The following is a 20,032-nucleotide window of genomic DNA, read 5'->3' as shown; positions in this document are numbered from 1 at the left end:
GTGAGGGAGAGGGCATTACCTGCTAACATTTTCTTCATGAGTAGATGGCAGCAGAAGCAAGGAGCACATGATGTCCAGAGTAGTGGTTCTCAACCTATGTACCATTGTGGGCTGTATATGCAGCTCTCTGTGTGTTACATGGGCTCCATCCATCCATACCACACACACATGCTGTATGGCCCTGAGGAGGTCACCTGGGCTGCTGATGTGTGCCACAAGCAACCCACAGGTTGAGAACCACTGGTCTAGAGATGGACAAGAGTAAATTCACTAGCTTCTTTGCATTATCCCAGTGGGGGAAGCACTGATGGGTCCCCCAATGTGTTCCATGGTGTTAGGCAGCTAATGCCAAGAGACAGGAAGTCTGGTTAATATTGCTTCTTCCTAGCACATTATAAACTTAATTGATCTAGTGGTAATGAGAGGAACAGGCTTAGAAGAACTCGCAGACAAAAGTAAAACAAAAAAATTGATGTTCGTGTGAACTACCCATTCAACATACAACTCTCTCCAGTGCAACATCCTTTGTATTTCCATGAAGACTATTGTGTAAATCTGGCACGTCGGTTGCTGTGGTCTCAGATCACATCTCAATGCTGGGAAAATGACAGGTTCTCTTCAAAGCACGTGTGGGCTTGTCTACACCAACAGAGTTCACGGTAAGCTAGGGTGCAGACTGAAACGGGAGTAGATTACAGAGCATTAACAAACTGTGCGCGCACGCATCAGAAGAGTGTGCATGGACAGTCAGCGCACAGCAGCCTACTGCAAGGTAGATTCATACCCCAGCTTGCCACAAACTCAGAGTTCATGTAGACAAGCCCTGTGCTGCATTACCCTGTATTCAGAACTTGGAACAGTATCAGCTCTTATCTCAAAACCAACATAAATTTTGAAAGTCTCTGTAGAGGCAAGAGAAAGTTTCTCAGAATCTGCAGGAAATGGGGGGGGGAAAAAAGGGAGACAATACCTAGCTCTTTTCATCACAGGAAGCACCAAACTTTGACCTTAAGAGGACAAAATTTAAAGCTAGTTGCTTAAGCCGAATCATCTATCGGAAGGAATATATTTTACAACTAAGACAGATTTTGGGAAGACAAAAGTTGCCATACTAACTCAGAACAGCGGTTCCTGAGGGGGGGGTATGCCAAAAAGCAGAATACTAGCTGCTTCAGAGGAAGATTTAAAACCTTTCTAGAATAGAAGGGTTTTGCAGTAGCAAGCTATTAGGAATGTTAAGGGTGTACAAACTACATCTCCCATTCTCCATCCTAAATAACCAGACCTAAGAAACCAATTTCAGCTGGAAAATACAACACAAGATTTAGAGAAGGGACTGAGTGACAGCTAGATTGCTGCTTACGTGCCCCTGCTGTCAAAGGCTGAAATCACAAGGTGTGAATTTGAGGAGGGAAACAGATTTCATATCACAAGGCTCTTTATTTAACATTGTAGCAATTGAACTTAAAATAGCTTGGTACTTAAACAATCTGAACCAGGTAAGTGTTTCCATGTAAATACAAAACCATGCAAAAATAGCACCATCCAGCTTCCGTTGCATATGCTATATTGAAAGATGGCATTTTTTCAAAGCAGCTAGCATTTTAGAACGTGCAACTCAGAATACAGAGGCAGAATTTGCTGAGGCAGTGGAATTAAAGACAACAATTGTAGGAGTCAAGCCCTTTCTCCTTGTTACTAGTTATCTGTTTAGGAAAGAGATAATCCATTATCTCACATTGAAACTTTAGCCAAGGTTTTAAGTGAGGGCATTAGACACAGTCGTAAAGTGATTTGCTGAGATCTTAGGCTAAATGAAATGCCTTTAAAAATTAGAAGAGACCATTCAATATCTTATGCCATTAACAGACTACATGAGTAGACTTCAAATTAAACACATTTCATAAGGCTTTGGTGATGTGTTAGATTTCTTAGGGTGAAGCCCTAAGTTCAGAATTCTGTGTTTTTCCTACAAGAGCTGCGGACACTAAAAGACCTCAACTTGGTCCTAGCAGGTAAAGAGAAATGAACTTTCATTTATGGTTTTAAAGCATCTTAATTTTTACAGCATTGTAACTTGAGTGATTTAGGATTTTATATTTAAAAAACAAAAGAGACAGCTCAACTTTAAAATCAGGAGGAAGCGCATTGCCTCAGAAACGTGCTGATAACCACAGTACCCACTTTTGATATGATCCAGAATTGGAGGAGTGAAAAAGAAAGCAAATTTCCTGTCATAGTTAAGATATGAGAAGGCACTCCAGGGGGAACCTGAGATTTGCTCCTCACTGTCTGTGGTACCATGCTGGCTGTTACTTGGCTTGTTAGAGGTGTGCAATTTGTTTTCTAGGTCTCAAGCTAGTGCTTCTCCAATACAAGGGAGCAACAGTTCAGTACAAGAGCGTTCATTTTGGGGAAAGAATGATCAGCCACTGGTAGTTTAGAAAAATGCAAAACCCTTCCGAGTGGATGAACTGATGAATCTGATCATGAGATACATGTCTGTTTCTCCCCTGCTCAAGGTGAGGTGATAAATTGTGAAACAAGTTGGGTCTCCAAGACTTATGAGCCTCTCTATATAATGAATATTTGACAAAGAAAACTGTGACTAGAATTTTTTTTCCCCCTGTTGGCCTTTTAATTCACCATCTCAAGAGCTTATTCACATGTAAGTAAGGAGCGAAAAAGGGAAAAAGGCGTTTGCTTTGTTTTGCAGTCACTAAATGCTTCCTAGCTAGGTATCAGGACAGCACTACTATCCTCTTCCTGTGATGAAGTTTGTGAATGGATTGTCTGGGTTGGTCTCCATAGTTACATAGACAAAGAGTACGAAAACAAAGATAGCGAGTATAGCAATCCTTATGGGCATTGATAAGATTCCTCGATGGACCTCCTCCCGCTCTAATGCTGCTGCCTTGGGCTTCTCCTTTTCCACTTTGGACTTCTCCACAATATTCTGTGTTGACGGGTCACTCTCTCTCACTGATCTTCTCTTAGTAGGACTGTGAAAAGGATGGTAAAGTTTAAGATAACTTTTAAAAAAAAAATCCATACTGCTAACCACAGTTACCTTTCAAACTTAAGCACACAGACTCAGAAACATAGCACCAGAAATCAGGCTTCTTGTGATCAAGACAAACTAAAATATAGTCATGGCTGGAGCAAACCTCCATATGATCAAACATGCTCCTTTGAGATTAACATAAAAAGAGGTCGTTTTTGTGAACTGTGTATATGGGGACAACCAAGGGTTGCTTTAAACTCAGGCTGGGCACCCACTGCAGCCAGGAAGTTCATTTTAACACCGCATGGACCAGCATGACCTGCCTTAAGATAGAACTGGAAGGAATACTTTCCCAGATGGGCTTGTGCCATATGGTCACTATTTGTTGTGTTAACAGTGACGGTAAAGTGGTATTGGGAAACACTGCATTCTGGTTGGTAGCCAACAGAAGCAAAATCTGCAGGTCAGGATGCCTTTTGTTTAATGAGCTGCACTGCATGATAAGCGCTCCTCCCCAAGGCTTTCTAAGGCAGCAGCAGGACACATGGGTTCTTGTTTACTAGAAGCGCTAAAGAATTTGAAAGTAGCTTTTGTGCAGAGCTGCAAAGGAAGCTCATACCTAAAAGAGAAGCAGCTAAAAGCCTCTACACTAGTTTCAGTGACTGAGTAGTGAATTTTTGAATTCGTGAATGGCTGAAGAGCATTACCTTATTCCTATGGGAGACCGAGGATCAGGAAACCATGTTTCACCTTGACCATCATCTTTGCCCACTGAGTCACCCATTGTGTCAGCTGCCTAACAAGGGAAGAAAGAGTTTATAGTGGGAGATTTAGTAAATAGAATTTATGCAGGATCTTTTATTCCCAACTGCTGAAGCCACTGAACAAGGTGTGGATACTTGAGAGGAAGAATATCTTCGTTAACTTTTTTGGAGTGAGGATTCATCGTGGTGGATTTTCAATGACCAAAACCAGGATGAATGGGAAAAGGCAATTACATGCTCAGTGCTAGCCTGGAACATTAGCTGTGATCACAAAAGCCAGAAGGAGAGTTGTGCCAGAAATGTAATAACCAAATTCTTTATTTTCAGATAAGAAGCAACGCAGTAAGTGGAAACAGCCTTCAAATAACTTCATTTAAAGTGAATATTTCCTCTATCGTAACCAGAAAAAACACCTTGTGAAGGATTTATAGCCACCCAGGAGATTAAGTTTAAAAAAATAGATTAGTTGCCTGCAGTCTACTCTGTTTAACAAATATTGAGGCCTGTGGAGTATTAGCTGGTGTTCGATAAGTCATTGTGCTCTTGTCCAGCATGATCTTACCCTGCCAAAGAAGCAAGTGATTGCAGCTTACTTTAAGTAAATAAATCAACATTCCACAGTAAGAAGTACTTTGTATCTGGACATAGGATCTAAATCCACTAATTCAATAGCCCATATAAACAAGCGTAACAAAGATCACCACTGCAATTAAAAAAAAGTGGTTCAGGTAAGAAAGAAATGGAATAACGGGGGAGGAGGAAATGGGTTTTAAGCTTTTTTTGATTGTAACACTTAGGGCAAATCTGAAATTCAAGAGTGAATCTGTTCAAAAGATTGGAATGGCACTTACTCCAAATGGACCCAGCTAGGTTGTTGGAAGGCTGACTAGCATTCACTGATCCAAACAAAAAGTGTTCAACTGCCAGTCAATTATTTTTATGGATAAGCTACGTTTATGGGCTGAAACACACAATAGGTCTGGTCTAAAACCCTCAGAATGAAAAAGAAACAGTGATATATCATATATATCCCACGTCTCGTTCACTTCAGCGGGAGCAGGACTGGAACCTGAGAGAGAGCTGCTAACGCCTTCAGTCCTCTCCCACCATGAGATCCCTGCAAGGAGAAACTGGGATAGGCCACATTTGTGCCTTGTGGCATACTGGCTGGTCCAGGGAGATGGATGGGCAGGGTCCCATAGTCAGGCAAGAATTATGGCTAGGCATCGGTACCGTCCATGTGACGCTGCAAGAGCAGGCACTGAGGGGTTCCTCTTTTCATGTCCTGGTGATATAACATTTATGTTATCACAGCATCCAAAGGCCTTCATCAGGCCTGGAGACCCACTGTGCTGGTTGCTGTACAAACATAAGGACAGCCATATTGGGGCAGACCAATGGTCAATCTAGCCCACTATCTGGTCTTTGACAGTGGTCAGTGCCAGATACTTCAGACACAATGAAGAGAACAGAACAATCAAGTAATCCATCTGATTGTCCAGTCCCAGCTTCTGGCTACCCTCACTTTAAGGACATTACAATCTAATGCCCCAATCTGGCAAAGATGTAGACATGTGCTTAACTTTGTGCTCTGTGATAAGACTTTACAGGACTGGGGCCTAAAACAAATTCAACTCTGCTGCACTGAAATTTTGCATAAAGTTATTAAGGGTACATCATATAGTTTCAACCTCTCTCGCTGATTTAGAAATGCAAAGAAACATCATTCTGTGATTATTTTCTATTCTTTAAAAGGAGTCATGCAACTGTTTGTACATTTTGCTTGTTTTAAGAGTCCACCTTTGAGGTAGCACTACTTTGTCTTAAATTAGGGTAAGGGAAGATTTGTATTCAGGATCAAATGCAACACCAAGGAAAGGAGTTTTGAAGGGCATGGATAGTGCCTTAGGTAGCTAAATGATATTCACTGATACCTCATTTGCACCATTTTGCTTTACTATTTGCTCTGGGACATAGTTTTGTGGATAGCACGTTTGGAAGATTTTCTGGAAAAAAGTCAGTTTATTATAAGTTAATTGGTGCCAGAGTACCTTTGTCCTACGACTAGCCTGGGGACTGCCGCCACCTGACCTCTTCTGTCCTTGTGTCCGATGTGCTGGCAACTTATCCTCTGGCAATATTTGCTCTAGCTGTTAATATCCAAGACAGGCATTCATTAATTGGAAGGGTAAACAACCTATGCATAATTGAATACTCTCCTGGTCAAAGATGCTGTATCAAGGTCAAGAATACTGTGCACAAGAGACTATTCTCTTGCAGTTAACAACCTGCGCTTATCCAAGTAATGACTACTAGTGATTTTTCCACCTGCGACAATAAGTCTACACCTTCATTTATTGTGCACTGCTAATTTTTTTTTTTTTAAATGTAAGAACCTGGAATCATCTGTGCGTCACACATCAGACGTGTAAAATAGTTCTCAAGATAACAGTTTCTGCTCTAAGTAGCAATCAAATATCAGCTTGCTTTATTTGTTAAGGGCCCAATGTAGATGTCTAGAATACGGCCCATTTGACAGTTAATGGAACACCTTCATTGACATGGGCCAGTAATTTCATAAGAGAATTATTCTCATGACTATTTCTTGTATGTAATTTGAACGATAAGGCTTTTCTATATGAACAAGATGCAAATAGGCCAAAGCCAATGTTATAGGTCAACCCCTGATCAGTAATAACCATTGCTGAAAAGTTAGCAGTAGGTGAAGTAAGAAGCAGCGAAGAAACATTCAGCTCCACTACAGCATGCCTAACGAGAAGCTTTTTCTCATGCAAGTTCATGCACAAAATTCAAGATTTGTGAATTGTTAGGAGCACCAACATAACCATAAATTAAAACATTGGGAGGGTGGGTACTTTCCTCGGCCACTATCTTGGCAAGACTGTAATCTGCATCAGGTGCTAGGAGTTTCTTGTGGCGTTCTGAAAATTCGATGTGTGGCGCCTGTAAGAAAAAGAAATCCATGAGGAACGCTGAAAACCGATGGAGACTTTTACTAAAAGTGACCTTAACTAAAGGTCCATATTTTTTGAAGGGCACAATATAGAACTGTTTATTTTACACAGATGGAGCCAGCACATCTTAGTATGGTATTTATCACTTCAGCTTTCTTCAAATGCTATAGATTTTTGGAAGCCAATTGTTGTAATTAGGAAATTTTTTTCCACAAAATATGAAGAAACATGAGGAAGGCTTGTCCAATGGTTAGAGTAGTACCTAAGACGGAGGTTCAATTACATGTCTTGCCACAAACTCCCTCTGCAGCCTTGGGCAAGGTCACTTCGTTTCTCTCTGCGCCTCAGTTCCCCATCTATAATGTAAGATGGGGATAACAGCACTTCCCTATAAGAACTTTAGATAGATGGGATGAGTCTGGTCTTAAGGTTTATAGGAACTTGCTTTCACACCACTTATAATGGTCACCTTACTTTGTGTCCCTTTAAAATCTAAGCTTAAATGTTATTTAACATGGTGAAACACTGGTGACAATCAGTATTTAAATAGTTAATTTTATATTTTAAACACACTGATAAGTCAGCATTTATAAATTACTTGGGCACTTTGTATGTCAGGAAATACACTTGCATATTCTTAAACACCCGAGCTGACTTTTACAGTTGATTTCCTTGGGCTACACAGTAGAAGTTGTGCCATAGAAGCATACTATAATTAACTGATTGAAGGTAATTGCTGCATTTGTCAAGAGCTTAATACAAAGAACATCCATTTCTATTAACTTGAAATTTCCTGCATGTAGCAGCAGTTACATAAAATATTCATGCATTAGTAGGTTACTTACTTTACAGTAGCCAGTGGCACAAGCTGCTGTCACTTTAAAGTCTTTTGTTTCAAGGACTACTTCAGTACCCGTCTCTGAATAAGAAGAGGAAAACTAATAAATGAGGACTTAAGAGTAATTATGCTGGAGTATCTATGCCACCTTGCCTAAGTCAATACTTCAAAACAAGAGCTGTAGGACAGCCATCTTTAGAAATTGCTTTGCTTAGTTATCCTCCTGTGCTTTCACCCAGCTACAATGGTGATAGGCAGCATACAAATACATAGATGAGAAGGTGCAAAGAGGCAATGTGCCCAAATGCCAGCGGTCTACCTAACAGAAGATTAGATTCAAGTCTTCAGGGCTACAGAGGCAGGAGAGGGGTCAGAACAGTATTCATATATTGGCAATCACGTCTGGAAAATTAACGAGTGAATAATTCCTTATCCATTCCCTAGCATTATGCAGTAGAACCAGGGAAGTTTTTATATTGAGTGAAAATAATTTAAAGGAAAAACAGGCAGTTTGTTTGAGCTAGCTATGCTTTTGTTAGGACAGCTGCTATGCTGTCAGATTAGTCCAACGTGCAGCTGTTGGTTTAGTATTTTTCAAAACACTTCTAATCCGCTCAGGATTTTGGAACTCTCTTTTTTCAAACAGCAACAGAAATTGACCCACCAAACTAATTGCTTAAAGAAAGCTAGCAATTCCTTACAGCCTGTAAAATAAATGAGAGGCTTGGCTATCTCCTTGATAGGAACTTCAAAGGAGGCTTACAAGTGATAAAAAGAACGCTTGGTTTTCAGTTCTATGCAGCTCCCCAAAAAGATCTTCAGGATTGAGCTACTGAACGTTACACTTCTGCCGAGAGAAAACCCTACATTCGTTTTTTCCTTTGAAGATACTTCAATTTCCTTGATAGTCACAAAGGAGTTAGCATGCCAGATCAGACCACAGGGCCATCAGGTTCAATAGCTGTCAGACAGCGGTCAGTGCCAGACATTTCAAAGAACCCTGTGGCAGGCAGTCACAGAACAACCTGCCCATAGAATAAATTGCTTCCTAATTCCCACACAGATTGATTTATGCCCTGAAACATGCTGGTTTACATTTCTTCAGACTTCTAAATGTCTCATTTAACAGTGGATGTTCTCATTTTCCATATAGGGCCTGATTCTAAGTTACAAGTTAGGAGCCAATTTAAGGCCCTTTACAATGTCAGAAGCAAATCCTCAACAAGGGTTATGATAGTTTACACCAACTGCGGATTTGCCCCTCAGAGCCCTGTAAAGAAGTATTAGTGCAAATAAGAATCAGGCCCCTAACTTCTAGTCCTTTTCATAAAAATCTAGCTAAGATCTCAGGCCTGGTCTCTGCTACAGAATTAGGTCAATGTAAAGCAGCTTAGGTCGCCTTAACTCTAAGCATCTACAGTAAAATTTAGTTCCCACCGACTTAACTCACCCACTACACCTACTTAACTCCACCTCCATGAGAGATTTAGTGCTTACGTCAATGTAGTCAGGTTGACGCAGCGTCAGCTTAGTCACTGTGTTGCAGACATTCACAGTTGCTGCCTTTCAGCAACTATCCTACAGTGCCCCACACTGGCAGTGAAATCAGTGCAAGTGCTCCTGGTAAGGATGCGCACCGCTGACACAAGGAGCATAGCGTGGATGCTTAAAACAAATTCACTTACTGCGGTGGCTGCACATCAACGTAACTTAGGTCAACTTAATTTTGTAGCGTAGACTTGCCCTCAGACTCAACAATATCTTGTGACGCTGAGTTACAACAGTTAGCTGTGCATCAAGTATTTCCTTTTATCAATATTCAGTTCATTACCATTCAATTGCATTCATTTGTTCTGTGTTTGTCCAGAGCCTAGCACAATGGGGTTCTGGTCCATGACTAGGGCTCCTAGGCATCTAATACAAATAATTCTATGTCCCTAATTTACCTTCTCAAAACTCTTGCTTTGTTTGCCTGGATTGTGTCTCCTTATTTCCCTCCTCTTCAAACTGAGGAGTCCCAGTGTTTTCAGCATAGGAGACGAGACTGAAGACTCCATCCAAAAGCCAAAGAAACTTATTTTCTGATTTGTGGAATACGTGCAAGCCCTGTAGTGTGTGTGGTTTACTTGGGTTACGTGGCCCAGATCTGAATTATTTTGTTGCATCACCCAGGGACATTTGCTGCGGAATCACACTGCTCATCCCAGCGTTTTACAGCATTTTTAGTTTTCCATCTCGGAGCAGAGTCAGTCTACAACTCTACTGACACTGAATAAGCCATGTGCCATTATAGCTTTGGTTTAACAAAAACAAAAAAACCCCCAATCATATACCAGACAGTATGCAGGGGTGCACTTGATAATGAAGTGCAAGATGGGGACTGGAGGAGTGGAAGACAGCAAGAGGTGATAGAACAGTTAGACCACAAACCCATTAAGCCACACTAAATTAAGGACAATACGTGAAATCCAGGCGTCACTAAAGTCAATGACAAAGCCCCCACTGATTTCAATGGGACCAAGATTTCACCCCATGATTCTATGAAGAGCACAACACGGAAGGAACAAAAGGCATTTGACCTAAGAAATTACTCTGGAGTTCAGCTGCAAAGACTCTCAGAACCATTGCAGCAAGATTACTTTCCTTCATAAAAGGTCACCATTGAGATACTTTTGTTTATCAGCAACATTTAAAATAATTTCAGACAGGTGGATTAGCACATCGTGCATACTATATTGAGTAGACTTTTCAAATGTCAAAGGGCTCATCTACACTTAAAACACAGCTGCGCCACTGTAGCATTTCAGTGTAGACACTACCTATTCCAACAGGAGGGGTTCTCCCACTGGCGTAGGTACTCCACTTCCCTCAGAGGCAGTAGCACGATCTAGCCGGGGATTTAAGTCTGCTTTACTGCACCGGTCAGGGGTGTGGATTTTTCACATCCCGGAGTGACATAATTATGACTACATAATTTTCTAGTGTAAACCAGGCCTTAGGAGCACAAGTCCCACTGAGAGTCAATGGGATTTGTGCTCCTAAATTACTTAAGACCAGATTTTTGAAGCACTCAAAGATGCAGATAGGCCTAACTCCCATTGAAATTAATGGAAAATAGTTCCTAGGCAATTTAGAAAAAGCTCACTCAGTAATACTAAATGCTCTCAAACACACAAAATATTAAGATTGATAAACTGACATTTTAATTTCTGCATCCAAAGAGTCAAATACTGTACCTTTTTCTTCCTCACTCTCAGAGTCCCGGTCAAGATCTCCACTTTCCTGTGGCTTGGCACATAATCCTTGTGGACTTGGATTCACCAACTGCCGTAGTTTATTCTCATAAAGAGTCCTTGTAGAAGCTAAAATAAGCAGTTCCGAATACAAGGGGATTAATAACAATTGATTTCTGAGCAATTAGTTTTATTGTTGTAAAAACCCTGAAATTTAGGACCAGATTTTCAAATGAGCTCAGCACCTAGCAACTCCGGTTGAGAACAAGCGCTGAGCACGTATGAAATGTCTGGCCACATCATTTAGGTGCTGAAATGGGAGCTGAGCTCTTTTGAAAATTCAGGCCTTTGTTTTTTGTCTTATGTTTCTGAATTGGGCTGAGACTCAATTTCTCACTTTAAAGACCCTTTAAATTGATTAGGAACAGATGGGGAAGTAGAATCCAGAACCGTAATTCATTTGAAGCGTACGTAGTATCGGTCCAGGCTCGGCACCATACATGAGAAGCTTTTCCTGCAATTCATTATCACTCAGTAGTTTAATGCTGATTTCATCTGTTGTGTCTTGGTCTTGGTTTTCTTGTTCTTGCTTTTCTATCAACACACCAACAGTGACCTGGGCCATCTTTTCCAACAGCAGAACCTTTGAGATAAGATATGAGAATTTACCATGAAAGTTAAATACAGCACAAGGCATCTTTAAGCATTTATCCTGTTGCTCTGCAAATCCAGTTTATCTAAAAATATAGAAGTGATTAATAAAACAGGAAGAGTTACATTTGGGTTTCTTGCCATTGTTGGAATGGTTTCCAAGTGCCTCACTATTCCATCACAGATTTCATACAAAGTTAAGTAATAATTATATTTAACTAACAATTACAACTAAGTGGAACAAGAGATGGTGTGCTCAGATTTCAGAGGCGGCTTCCAGAAATGAGGTAAAAAGACCGTGTGTACACTAATATATATGGCCAATAATTACTACTAAATCCCTAGGCCTATATGCAATATGTTTAGAAAAGTAGTTTGAGTATCCTTTTATAGTCCAGATCTCCATTGTTTGCAGTATCAAGAGTTTGGAAATAATTTCTCCTCCATCCCACCCTCAATCCTGCCTTCTTCACTTCCTTGTCTGTCACGAATGCTCCAGAAATATGGTTTTGTTAACTTGCTTTCCTTTTGCTGGCCATCTCTGCAGCAACCTAAAAATATTGTATTATCATTCAGTTATGTTTGTCGTGATGGAGTGGTGTCCTTTTCAGGCCTGCCACTCTGTCCAAGTTGTATATATGTAGATTTAATAGTCTTCAGTAAAGAGTCTAGAGTGAAGAGGCAGATTGCCTATGCCTATATGACCGAAGGGAAAGCCTATAAGATCTGCAAGTCAAAGATCTGCTTTGTCTGAGTTATATTAATAAGATAGGTTATTTTCAAGTACCAGACGGACATTCCCACAGCATATTTCCATATATATTACACAGACTAAATGAATCATTTCTAGCAGAAAAATATTGCGCATGACTGCATGCAACAGCTGCTCTTCCATGCCTTGGTCTCTTGCGTCCTGGTTTTCATTAGAACAGGCACCGTTCTGATTGGAAGAGAGTCTGTAGAGACCCAGATATTTTAAAGGGGCAAAAGCCATGCCTCTTTCACTCACTTCCCCTTTCTTTTAGTGGGAAGAAAAGGTTTTGAAACCATCTTATGCATCTTTTCAGATTGTGTTTGGGAACCACTCTACCCCAATTCTACCTTGACAGAACTGGATAAGATCGAATTAAAGTGGTTTCATTCTGTTTGCTTGCTTCTGTGTCTATCACCCCATCTGTCTCATGCCTCACAGGGACGTTGTGAGGTTTAATTCATTAACATTTACAAAGCCCTAGGGGATTCGCACATGGAAGTTGCTATAGAAGGGTGATGTTTTTATAGAACTAGAACACTGTATACTTCTGCACACTTGATTTTTTCAATTGACCCATGAATGTCAGAATGAAGTCTTAGAAGCAGTACAGGAAACACTGGCAGACAAGTCCATATATTGTTGGCAGAACAGACATCTGTGGTGCACTTTCATATGCCTTTATTATTTATTGACTGTCATCAGCATATGAGGTGCTCTGCAAGACAAAGACAGTCCTCAAACACTTTTCAGTTTGGCGCAGACAATCCAGTTTTTATCTCAAGATTAGTTGACAATGTATTAGAATGAGGTTATTCCAAACACAAATTCTACATTTGTTTACCGAACGTCTTAAACATTCAACCAAACCTTAACACTTTGCATCACGGGAAAATAGATAGTTAGACATCAATTCAAATTCTCACTCTGCTTATTTATGATTTGAGACGTGAACTTAACCGTATGTTGTCTATGATCACTCACTTCTACCCCTCATTTACCAGAGCTGTTTTAATATTGCAGTGACTACTACTGCAATATAATTACGTGTTACGATATGATCAGTGCCAACGTTAAACTGATACTCTGCTAGCGATCTGTCACTGTCTAATTACAAAAAAACTTCACTAGCCAGGTCTATAGACTTTTATTCTGTAACACTGGCTAATTCAAAACCCTGTCACCTCTACTATTAAGATAAAAATTCTGTTTAAAAAAAGCATATTAAAAGAACATACTCTATTGTAGCAGATTATCCAGAGCTTGTTTACACAAGAGTTGCACCAGTTTAAAAACAGATTTGGTTAAGCCAGTATAAACCCGCTGTGGACACTTAGCTAAAGGTCCAAGCTCAACCAATATAAAACCAGGTTTAAACTGACATAATGGTGACTACACACAAAGCTGCCTCAGTTTATCATCACACCATTAGCTAAACGGATGCAACTTTGTGTTTAAATCAGGCCTTAGGAACGTTAAAAGCAGACCTTCTTTCTAGTTCTAGAATTCTGTAATTCAGACTGGGATTGTCAAAGCAGCATGAACTAGCTAGGCATCCAACTGCTGACTTCCAATGGGAGCTGAGCACCTCCCTCTTGGCCCCACCCTAAATCTGTTTAATAATAAACATTTCCATCTAGAAGAGGTTTTAAAAATAAAATTAATTGTACCTAAAAGTGTCTAATGAAGATTCTAGAACAAAGACTCTAATGGGTTATCTGAGGCAGCTTGCACCCATTTTTCATGCAGGGAGCCAGTCAACTCACTATATTTTAGTGTAGCTTAACAAGTCTCTTATCTCTTGGCTGAAGCCCAGGATACAAAGTCAACTCATGCCTTCACTTCTCTGTAGTAAAAAAGGGCAATTTTCTAAATTATTTACATATTTTTTACGGCAAAGTACATAATTTTACAAGAACCAAGTCTAGATATTTCATGTCACTGTTTCACAACGTATTTGTGCCTCAAAGTTCAGCCTTTTTTTGGGGGGGGGGGGTGTTAAAGAAGGTATCCATGAAAAGACCCATTTCAATTTAAAATGAGGGTGTCATTTCCTAAAGCTGAATCTACCCTGGTCAAAATTACAATTGGTCACTCTCTACTGGGACAGCTCTACGGATAGGAATGCCAGATCCCTCGTATGCCAGGTTAGAAACAGTTTTGGAGACTGTTCTCATATTCCAGACAAATTCACTTACCCCCTCACATGATCTTATGAAATTCTGACTCTGTAATTAAAACAGCTACAGATGTTAAAAAGGGACTTCCTCTTTCTAAAAGCCCAAATGCCCCTGCTCTTCATGCCCAGAATAAAGCTCTAGTAACTCATCTGTGACATCATTAATTTCCATGGTAATAGACTGGTGTCAAACCAGATTGTGACTTCACTACAGGTTCATTACAAGGAGGAATTTTGCTGGGAAGAAGAAAAACCAATCTATTACGCCGGTGAGGCCTGAAAATAACGTAACAGCTTCATGAGGTTAGAAATACAAGATGCATCTGTTCAGAAGGCAAGTAAATACATATGGGGAAAGTTAATCCAGGATAGACATTTATGGAAGTGATATTTCAAAAGAACATCTTCTGATGTCTACAAAGTTCTAGGAGCTATAGCAAAGGACAGAGCAGCAGAAACACTAGTGTTTTGAGGGTCGTAGAGGCATCACACAATGGAAAAGGAGAGAGATACTCAGTCTATAATCACTCAGTTGAGAGCATGACTAGAATACTGCATTCACTTCTGGACACCTCAATACTAGAAGGTATTCGTTACAGTCCTTGACTAAAGGATACTGTATAGTAATTACTAAGACAAAAGGTAATTCAGAAGAGCAACAAGAATGATGAAGAGTCTGGAGTGATTTATTTATGAGGCAAGATTAAGAGAACTAAATATGTATAGCTGAATGAGACTGAATGTTAATGAAGATCTCCTCTATAGGAAGAGAGCTACACTGTAGAAGAAGTCTTCCCAGAGAATTGGCGGGGGGGGGGGGGGGAGAGGAGGACAGGGACAACGACATTGTTTGAAATGCTTAGGACAAGATACAGCTCTCCAGACTACAATGCAACTAGAAGTCACTGGCTGATGGGTGTTTTAAGAATGACTTTATTAGGATTCTGTGTTCCAGTTCATTTAAAAACATTTAGAGCAGGAAATAGTTACAGAGACCGCCATTTTAAAGTTCTGATATTTGCTCAGCCATTACATTAACCAAGCTCACTGGAGGCGGCTAATATTAAACAATATTTCTTCAGATGCTTTACTCCCTACCACAGACAGGCCTCAACAATCTGTCCTTGGCCCCTAGAATAACAAAGCTAGAAATTAGTACTAACCAAGTACCTGGCATGTTTCAGCCCCTATTTAAAGCAAGAAACACTCCCTTCTGCCCATTATGGGAAAATTATTCAGCTAGCACTGGGATAGACATTTAAAAATCCTTTATCTAGCTTTGTATTTATACTATGCACCTTTCAGTAAAGGCCTATGTGAAAATAGGATTCCCTTTGAAACATGTGGCATTCAAAGTAAGAATTTGTACAAGGAAACAAGAGCTGGGGACCTTCAGTGACATCTTGCACTTACAATTAAAACATGACTAACAATTATCTTAAATTGTGTTCAGTTCCCTTCCCATGGAAGCCACATTCCATTTAAAGACCCTTTTCAAGTTGCACTTGTGAGTCTACACATTCACTTAATCTACAAATACATTATTTTAACAAAGGAGTCAGCCAAACTGAACGAACAGCATTTCAGATGGCCATCTGCCAAAGCCTATTTCCATTAAAACGTCAACAAATTGCAGCAGAAAACTGAAAGTTCTGTTTTCCATTCATTTTTATGCATAAACATAAAACTCTTTACTAGTTCATTCATTTGAAGAGATGCTATTAACTTGCCTCAAGTTTCCCCACGACACTTCGTCTCTTCCCCCGCCCACCCCGCCCCCAAACATACAACTAAAACACAATCAAGGCTGTATGTTTGGTTATCAGAGTCAATGTGACAAGGCTATTTGACCTATTCAGCCCCACAAAGGCTAGGTTTAAACTTAATTCTAGATCTTGTAGCCATATGAATTATTTTAATATAGCCTCTTTCATTCACAGGACTCTTAATCAAGACTTTTGGAATTATTGGTTTTGTCCATCAACTTCTCTTAATTTAAAGAACATCAAGGACGACAGTACACTGGACTAAACGGGAAATTCAACTTCAGCTCTTTTTAGTCAGAAATTATTTTTCTAAATAAATAGAAATTGAGGAAACCGATAAGCTCAAAAACAACTTTCGTTCGCAGCGAGATTTGGTGAACAATCTAGTCATAACAAAAGCCATCTAAGGAAAAAGAGACTGAACATTTAAATGAATAGAAGAGCACTAAAGACCAAGGTTAAAGGAAATGCAGGTGTACAAAATAAAACATCTTGAAATGAAGGTTGAAAGGGTTAGAATCCAAGAACACTCAAAAGCTTTTTCTATTGTGAAAATCGACACTTTTATAAGGCATTCTGTTGCTTCCTAATCCAAAACTATTTGCATAACCAAGTGCATGTGTCACTTTCCAAGCTACCATGACACTGCAATGTCATCATGACTAAATTAATAAAATGGCATTATTAGGTAAAATTAGTTCCAAAAATTGGGTTAGCAATTGTTTGTTCCAGGCAACTACTAACTGAATGACTTTGCAAAAAGCTCTGCTGAACTGTGTCATGTCATAGAAACAGTCTAATGATCTAACAGTTACTGGTGGGTTTGTTTTGTTTACCTTTCTCAAAGTTAGTTGCCTAAGTTTTCCTCTAGGCTTTGTACAGCGTCAAGGACTGTAAGGAGCTGGAGACTGATCCAAAACATATTGAAGTTAGTGAACGAGACCCCAATAGATGTCAATGAGCTTTGGAACAGGTTACTGTTCTGGACAGGTGCTGAGTACTCACAGCTCCCACTGAAGCAAATGATAGCTGCAATTGCCCACCACCTCATGATCACATTTGACTATGCTCAGTACATTGAGAAGACTGGATAGCATTTTCAACATAGTCAAAAGCAGTTAGAGACTCCCTATCAACTTTAAAAAGTCTACTCTGCCTGAAAGTGTTTTTCCCCCGCTGTGGTTACGAGAAACACCTAAAAATGCTATAAACTGAAAGATGAGAGCAAAATATTCCTCTCAACACTGAGATTTGTTTGCTTTATGTATCTAACAGCAGCACTGTATGTAGAGATGGTCTCCGTTTCCCCAATTATAGTCAGTTTCCTCGGTTATATTTATGAGAGTATTTCATACAGCAGAGAAAACAGAATTTTAAGAATCAAAAAGTGTAGTTGTGAAGCTGTATGCATTGGCAGAGGAACTCAGAGGCAGGTGCAATAGTTGAAAACAACCTCAGATTTGTTTTTTTCAGTTGGCTAGATTTGTTGATAGTTAATGGTATCAGGCCCCAAATTTAGATTTGTGGAGGTTTTGATTTTTTGTTTTTGAAAAAAACAATAAGCATTATAGCCACTCAATCTCCTCCTGACTTTTAAGTGTTAGTAAAACAGCTTTGGGAGGATGTTTACATCCTCTAATTATTTGTAACTTAAGTACTGTAGCCATAAGTTTCTGCATGATAACCAGAGTGAAACTAACTAGTACAATAATTCAGTTAAAGGGAAAAAAAGGAAATAAAATCAAACTTTGATTGTTTCAATTTAACCTTTGGTGTAATTTATATAGGCAAATGAGGCTCACCCCCATGTAATTTTAACCCAGTAATGTCAGTTTACTTTGCTTAAGTAGTTTGTATCTTAACACAACTGAGAATTAGAACATAAATGTTGCACAAGCACAGTGTTTAACCAATAATCGTAAGTACTTGCTTAGGATTTACATCTGTAATGATCCCTCTTTTCAAGTTGATTTTGTGAGACTAAAGAAGACTGCTGTAGGAATATATGCCAGAAATGTACATATACATAGTGTTTTTAAAAAGGAAGAGTGAGTTTTATGCCTTCCTCTATCATCCTCCCTCAGGGGAAGTCACAAGTCAGCTGAGCATCTGCATCCAAAGAGCAGGAACATACACCCCTCCCTGTGGGGCTAAGCAGGAGTGCAATAGCTAACAAGAAAGGGGTCAGCTGCAGCAGGATGAAGTAGCAGATTACCTGAGGAGGTGCCTTCCAGCCCTACATTTCTGTGGCCTGGTCTACACTGGAAAATTAAATTGGCTTAACTACATCACATAGGGGTGTGAAGCAGGGTAGTTAAGCCACCCTGTCTCCCCCCCACACGAACAGTGCTAGGGTGAGGGAAGAATTCTTCCCTCGACCTAGCTGCTGCCTCTTGGGGAGGTGGATTACCTGCGCAGAGGGAGAATCCCTCCCAGAGGCCTAGGTAGCATCTACACTGAAAGTCTGCAGCTGGGCCACTGCAGTATAGACAAGACCTATGAGTAGAAATATATAAAAATGCTCCTTGGGGTGACTCCTGCCCAGGGCTCTATCCTGCAACCACACCTCCCAATTGCCCTTTGTTTTAATTTGGGGAATCCTTATCCTTCCTATTAGCTCCCTCTGCTTTGGGGAAACCCTATGCTGCTCCCCCACTGCCTCCAACTGCACCCCCATGCACTATTCCTAGCATAGGGGATTCCCACAGACCCCGTCTTCCTCCATTTTAATGGGGCCACCTCCATTTTATTTTTAGGGGCACCCCTCCCATGCACCATCAACTTGTGTTTTATTTCAGCTCCCCCCCACCCTTCCCAGGGATCATTACTGGGGGACCCCCAGTGCCCTGTCTCAGACTGCCTGTGTTTATGCCTGGGGATCACCTCCCCTTACCCCTCTACGCCAGAGGAAACGCCCCCACCCCACCTCTAGTTTGTTAAGGGCGTAAAATAAATCCCCCTGCGAGCCGGGGGCACCCTGACCCCGACGTGATTCGAACACGCAGCCTTCTGATCTGGAGTCAGACGCGCTACCGTTGCGCCACGAGGTCCCATCAGCGCAGGCTGGAGCGGCGCTTGAAGAGGCTGTGCGTGCGTCTCAGGCCTCCCCGTCACTCTCCCTCCGCGCATGCGCACTCTGCCCCAGGGGCGTCCCAACCTCACACCTGAGCCTCTCGCGCTCCCGGCCACCCCTGCAGGCTGCTGCGCGCTCCCGTGGCGGCCCTCACCTCGGTCTCCCCGCCGGACGCCGACGGAGACAGCGATAGCTCCCCCGCGTCATCCTCCCACGGCCAGGCTGGGGCCCACCCAGCCGCCTTCAAACCGCCCGCCGGGCCGCCTCGCAGCCAACCACCGCCCGGCCACGCCCCTGTGGGCGGTACCAATTCCCTGTGTCGGTGCCGCGGGAGGGGGGGTCAGCGGGCGCAACCACTCGCACATCTCATAGGGTCATACCACCGACAACTCCCGGGAGGGGATCTGCCTCTCTCTCTTACTCCACAGGACTATACCATTCCCATGCAACCTCAGACATAAAGGGACAGGACATGCCCAGCCAGGGTTGGAGCTGTATTAGGTGCACTGAGTTTTCTCAGACATCAGTTCTCAGCTCAAGCTGAAATCTCTGGGTTTAATATTAACTATTATTATTATTACATTTAGTATTATGTAATATTTAAATCACTATTGTACTTTAGCATTTTAAAGCCCTTATACATTATAGTATTTAACATTTATTCTTACACGTTGGACTATTAACTAATCAGTTAATCTGATATCTCCTTTCATAATGTCCATCTCTTTCTTCTTTCTAATGCAGGATCGTACTATATGATTATCTCACTCATTCCACTTGTCTCAGTTTGACATTCCT

General features: G+C 40.9%; 1 protein-coding gene across 1 annotated transcript; it reads right to left on the bottom strand.

Moving 5' to 3' along the window:
- Nucleotides 1–1,439: 1,439 nt before the first annotated feature.
- Nucleotides 1,440–19,319, bottom strand: LEMD1 (LEM domain containing 1). Its single transcript, XM_084611142.1, has 9 exons — nt 19,144–19,319; nt 11,286–11,457; nt 10,818–10,943; nt 7,589–7,662; nt 6,645–6,732; nt 5,820–5,914; nt 4,239–4,331; nt 3,712–3,800; nt 1,440–3,002 (listed from the first exon to the last, which is right to left on the bottom strand). Exons 1-9 carry the CDS (start codon nt 19,288–19,290, stop codon nt 2,756–2,758), a joined length of 1,131 nt encoding a protein of 376 aa, XP_084467268.1. The 5' UTR covers nt 19,291–19,319; the 3' UTR covers nt 1,440–2,755.
- Between the last annotated feature and the right edge of the window lie 713 nt (nt 19,320–20,032).

Source organism: Lepidochelys olivacea (genome assembly GCF_965140295.1).
Source record: "Lepidochelys olivacea isolate rLepOli2 genome assembly, chromosome: 21".
NCBI lineage: Eukaryota > Metazoa > Chordata > Testudines > Cheloniidae > Lepidochelys > Lepidochelys olivacea.
Note: the sequence above shows the minus strand (reverse complement) of the source record. Positions and strands in the feature narration are given on the sequence as shown.

Bases quoted from the DNA above. Each gene is read 5' to 3' on its own strand.
- LEMD1 (XM_084611142.1), bottom strand. From the start codon at position 19,290: ATGCGCGGAGGGAGAGTGACGGGGAGGCCTGAGACGCACGCACAGCCT. The intron at 11,458-19,143 runs GTCAGGGTGCCC...CTTATCTCAAAG, and splicing joins CGTGTTCGAATCACGTCGGG to GTTCTGCTGTTGGAAAAGAT. The intron at 7,663-10,817 runs GTACAGTATTTG...CTTCTTATTCAG, and splicing joins TGAGAGTGAGGAAGAAAAAG to AGACGGGTACTGAAGTAGTC.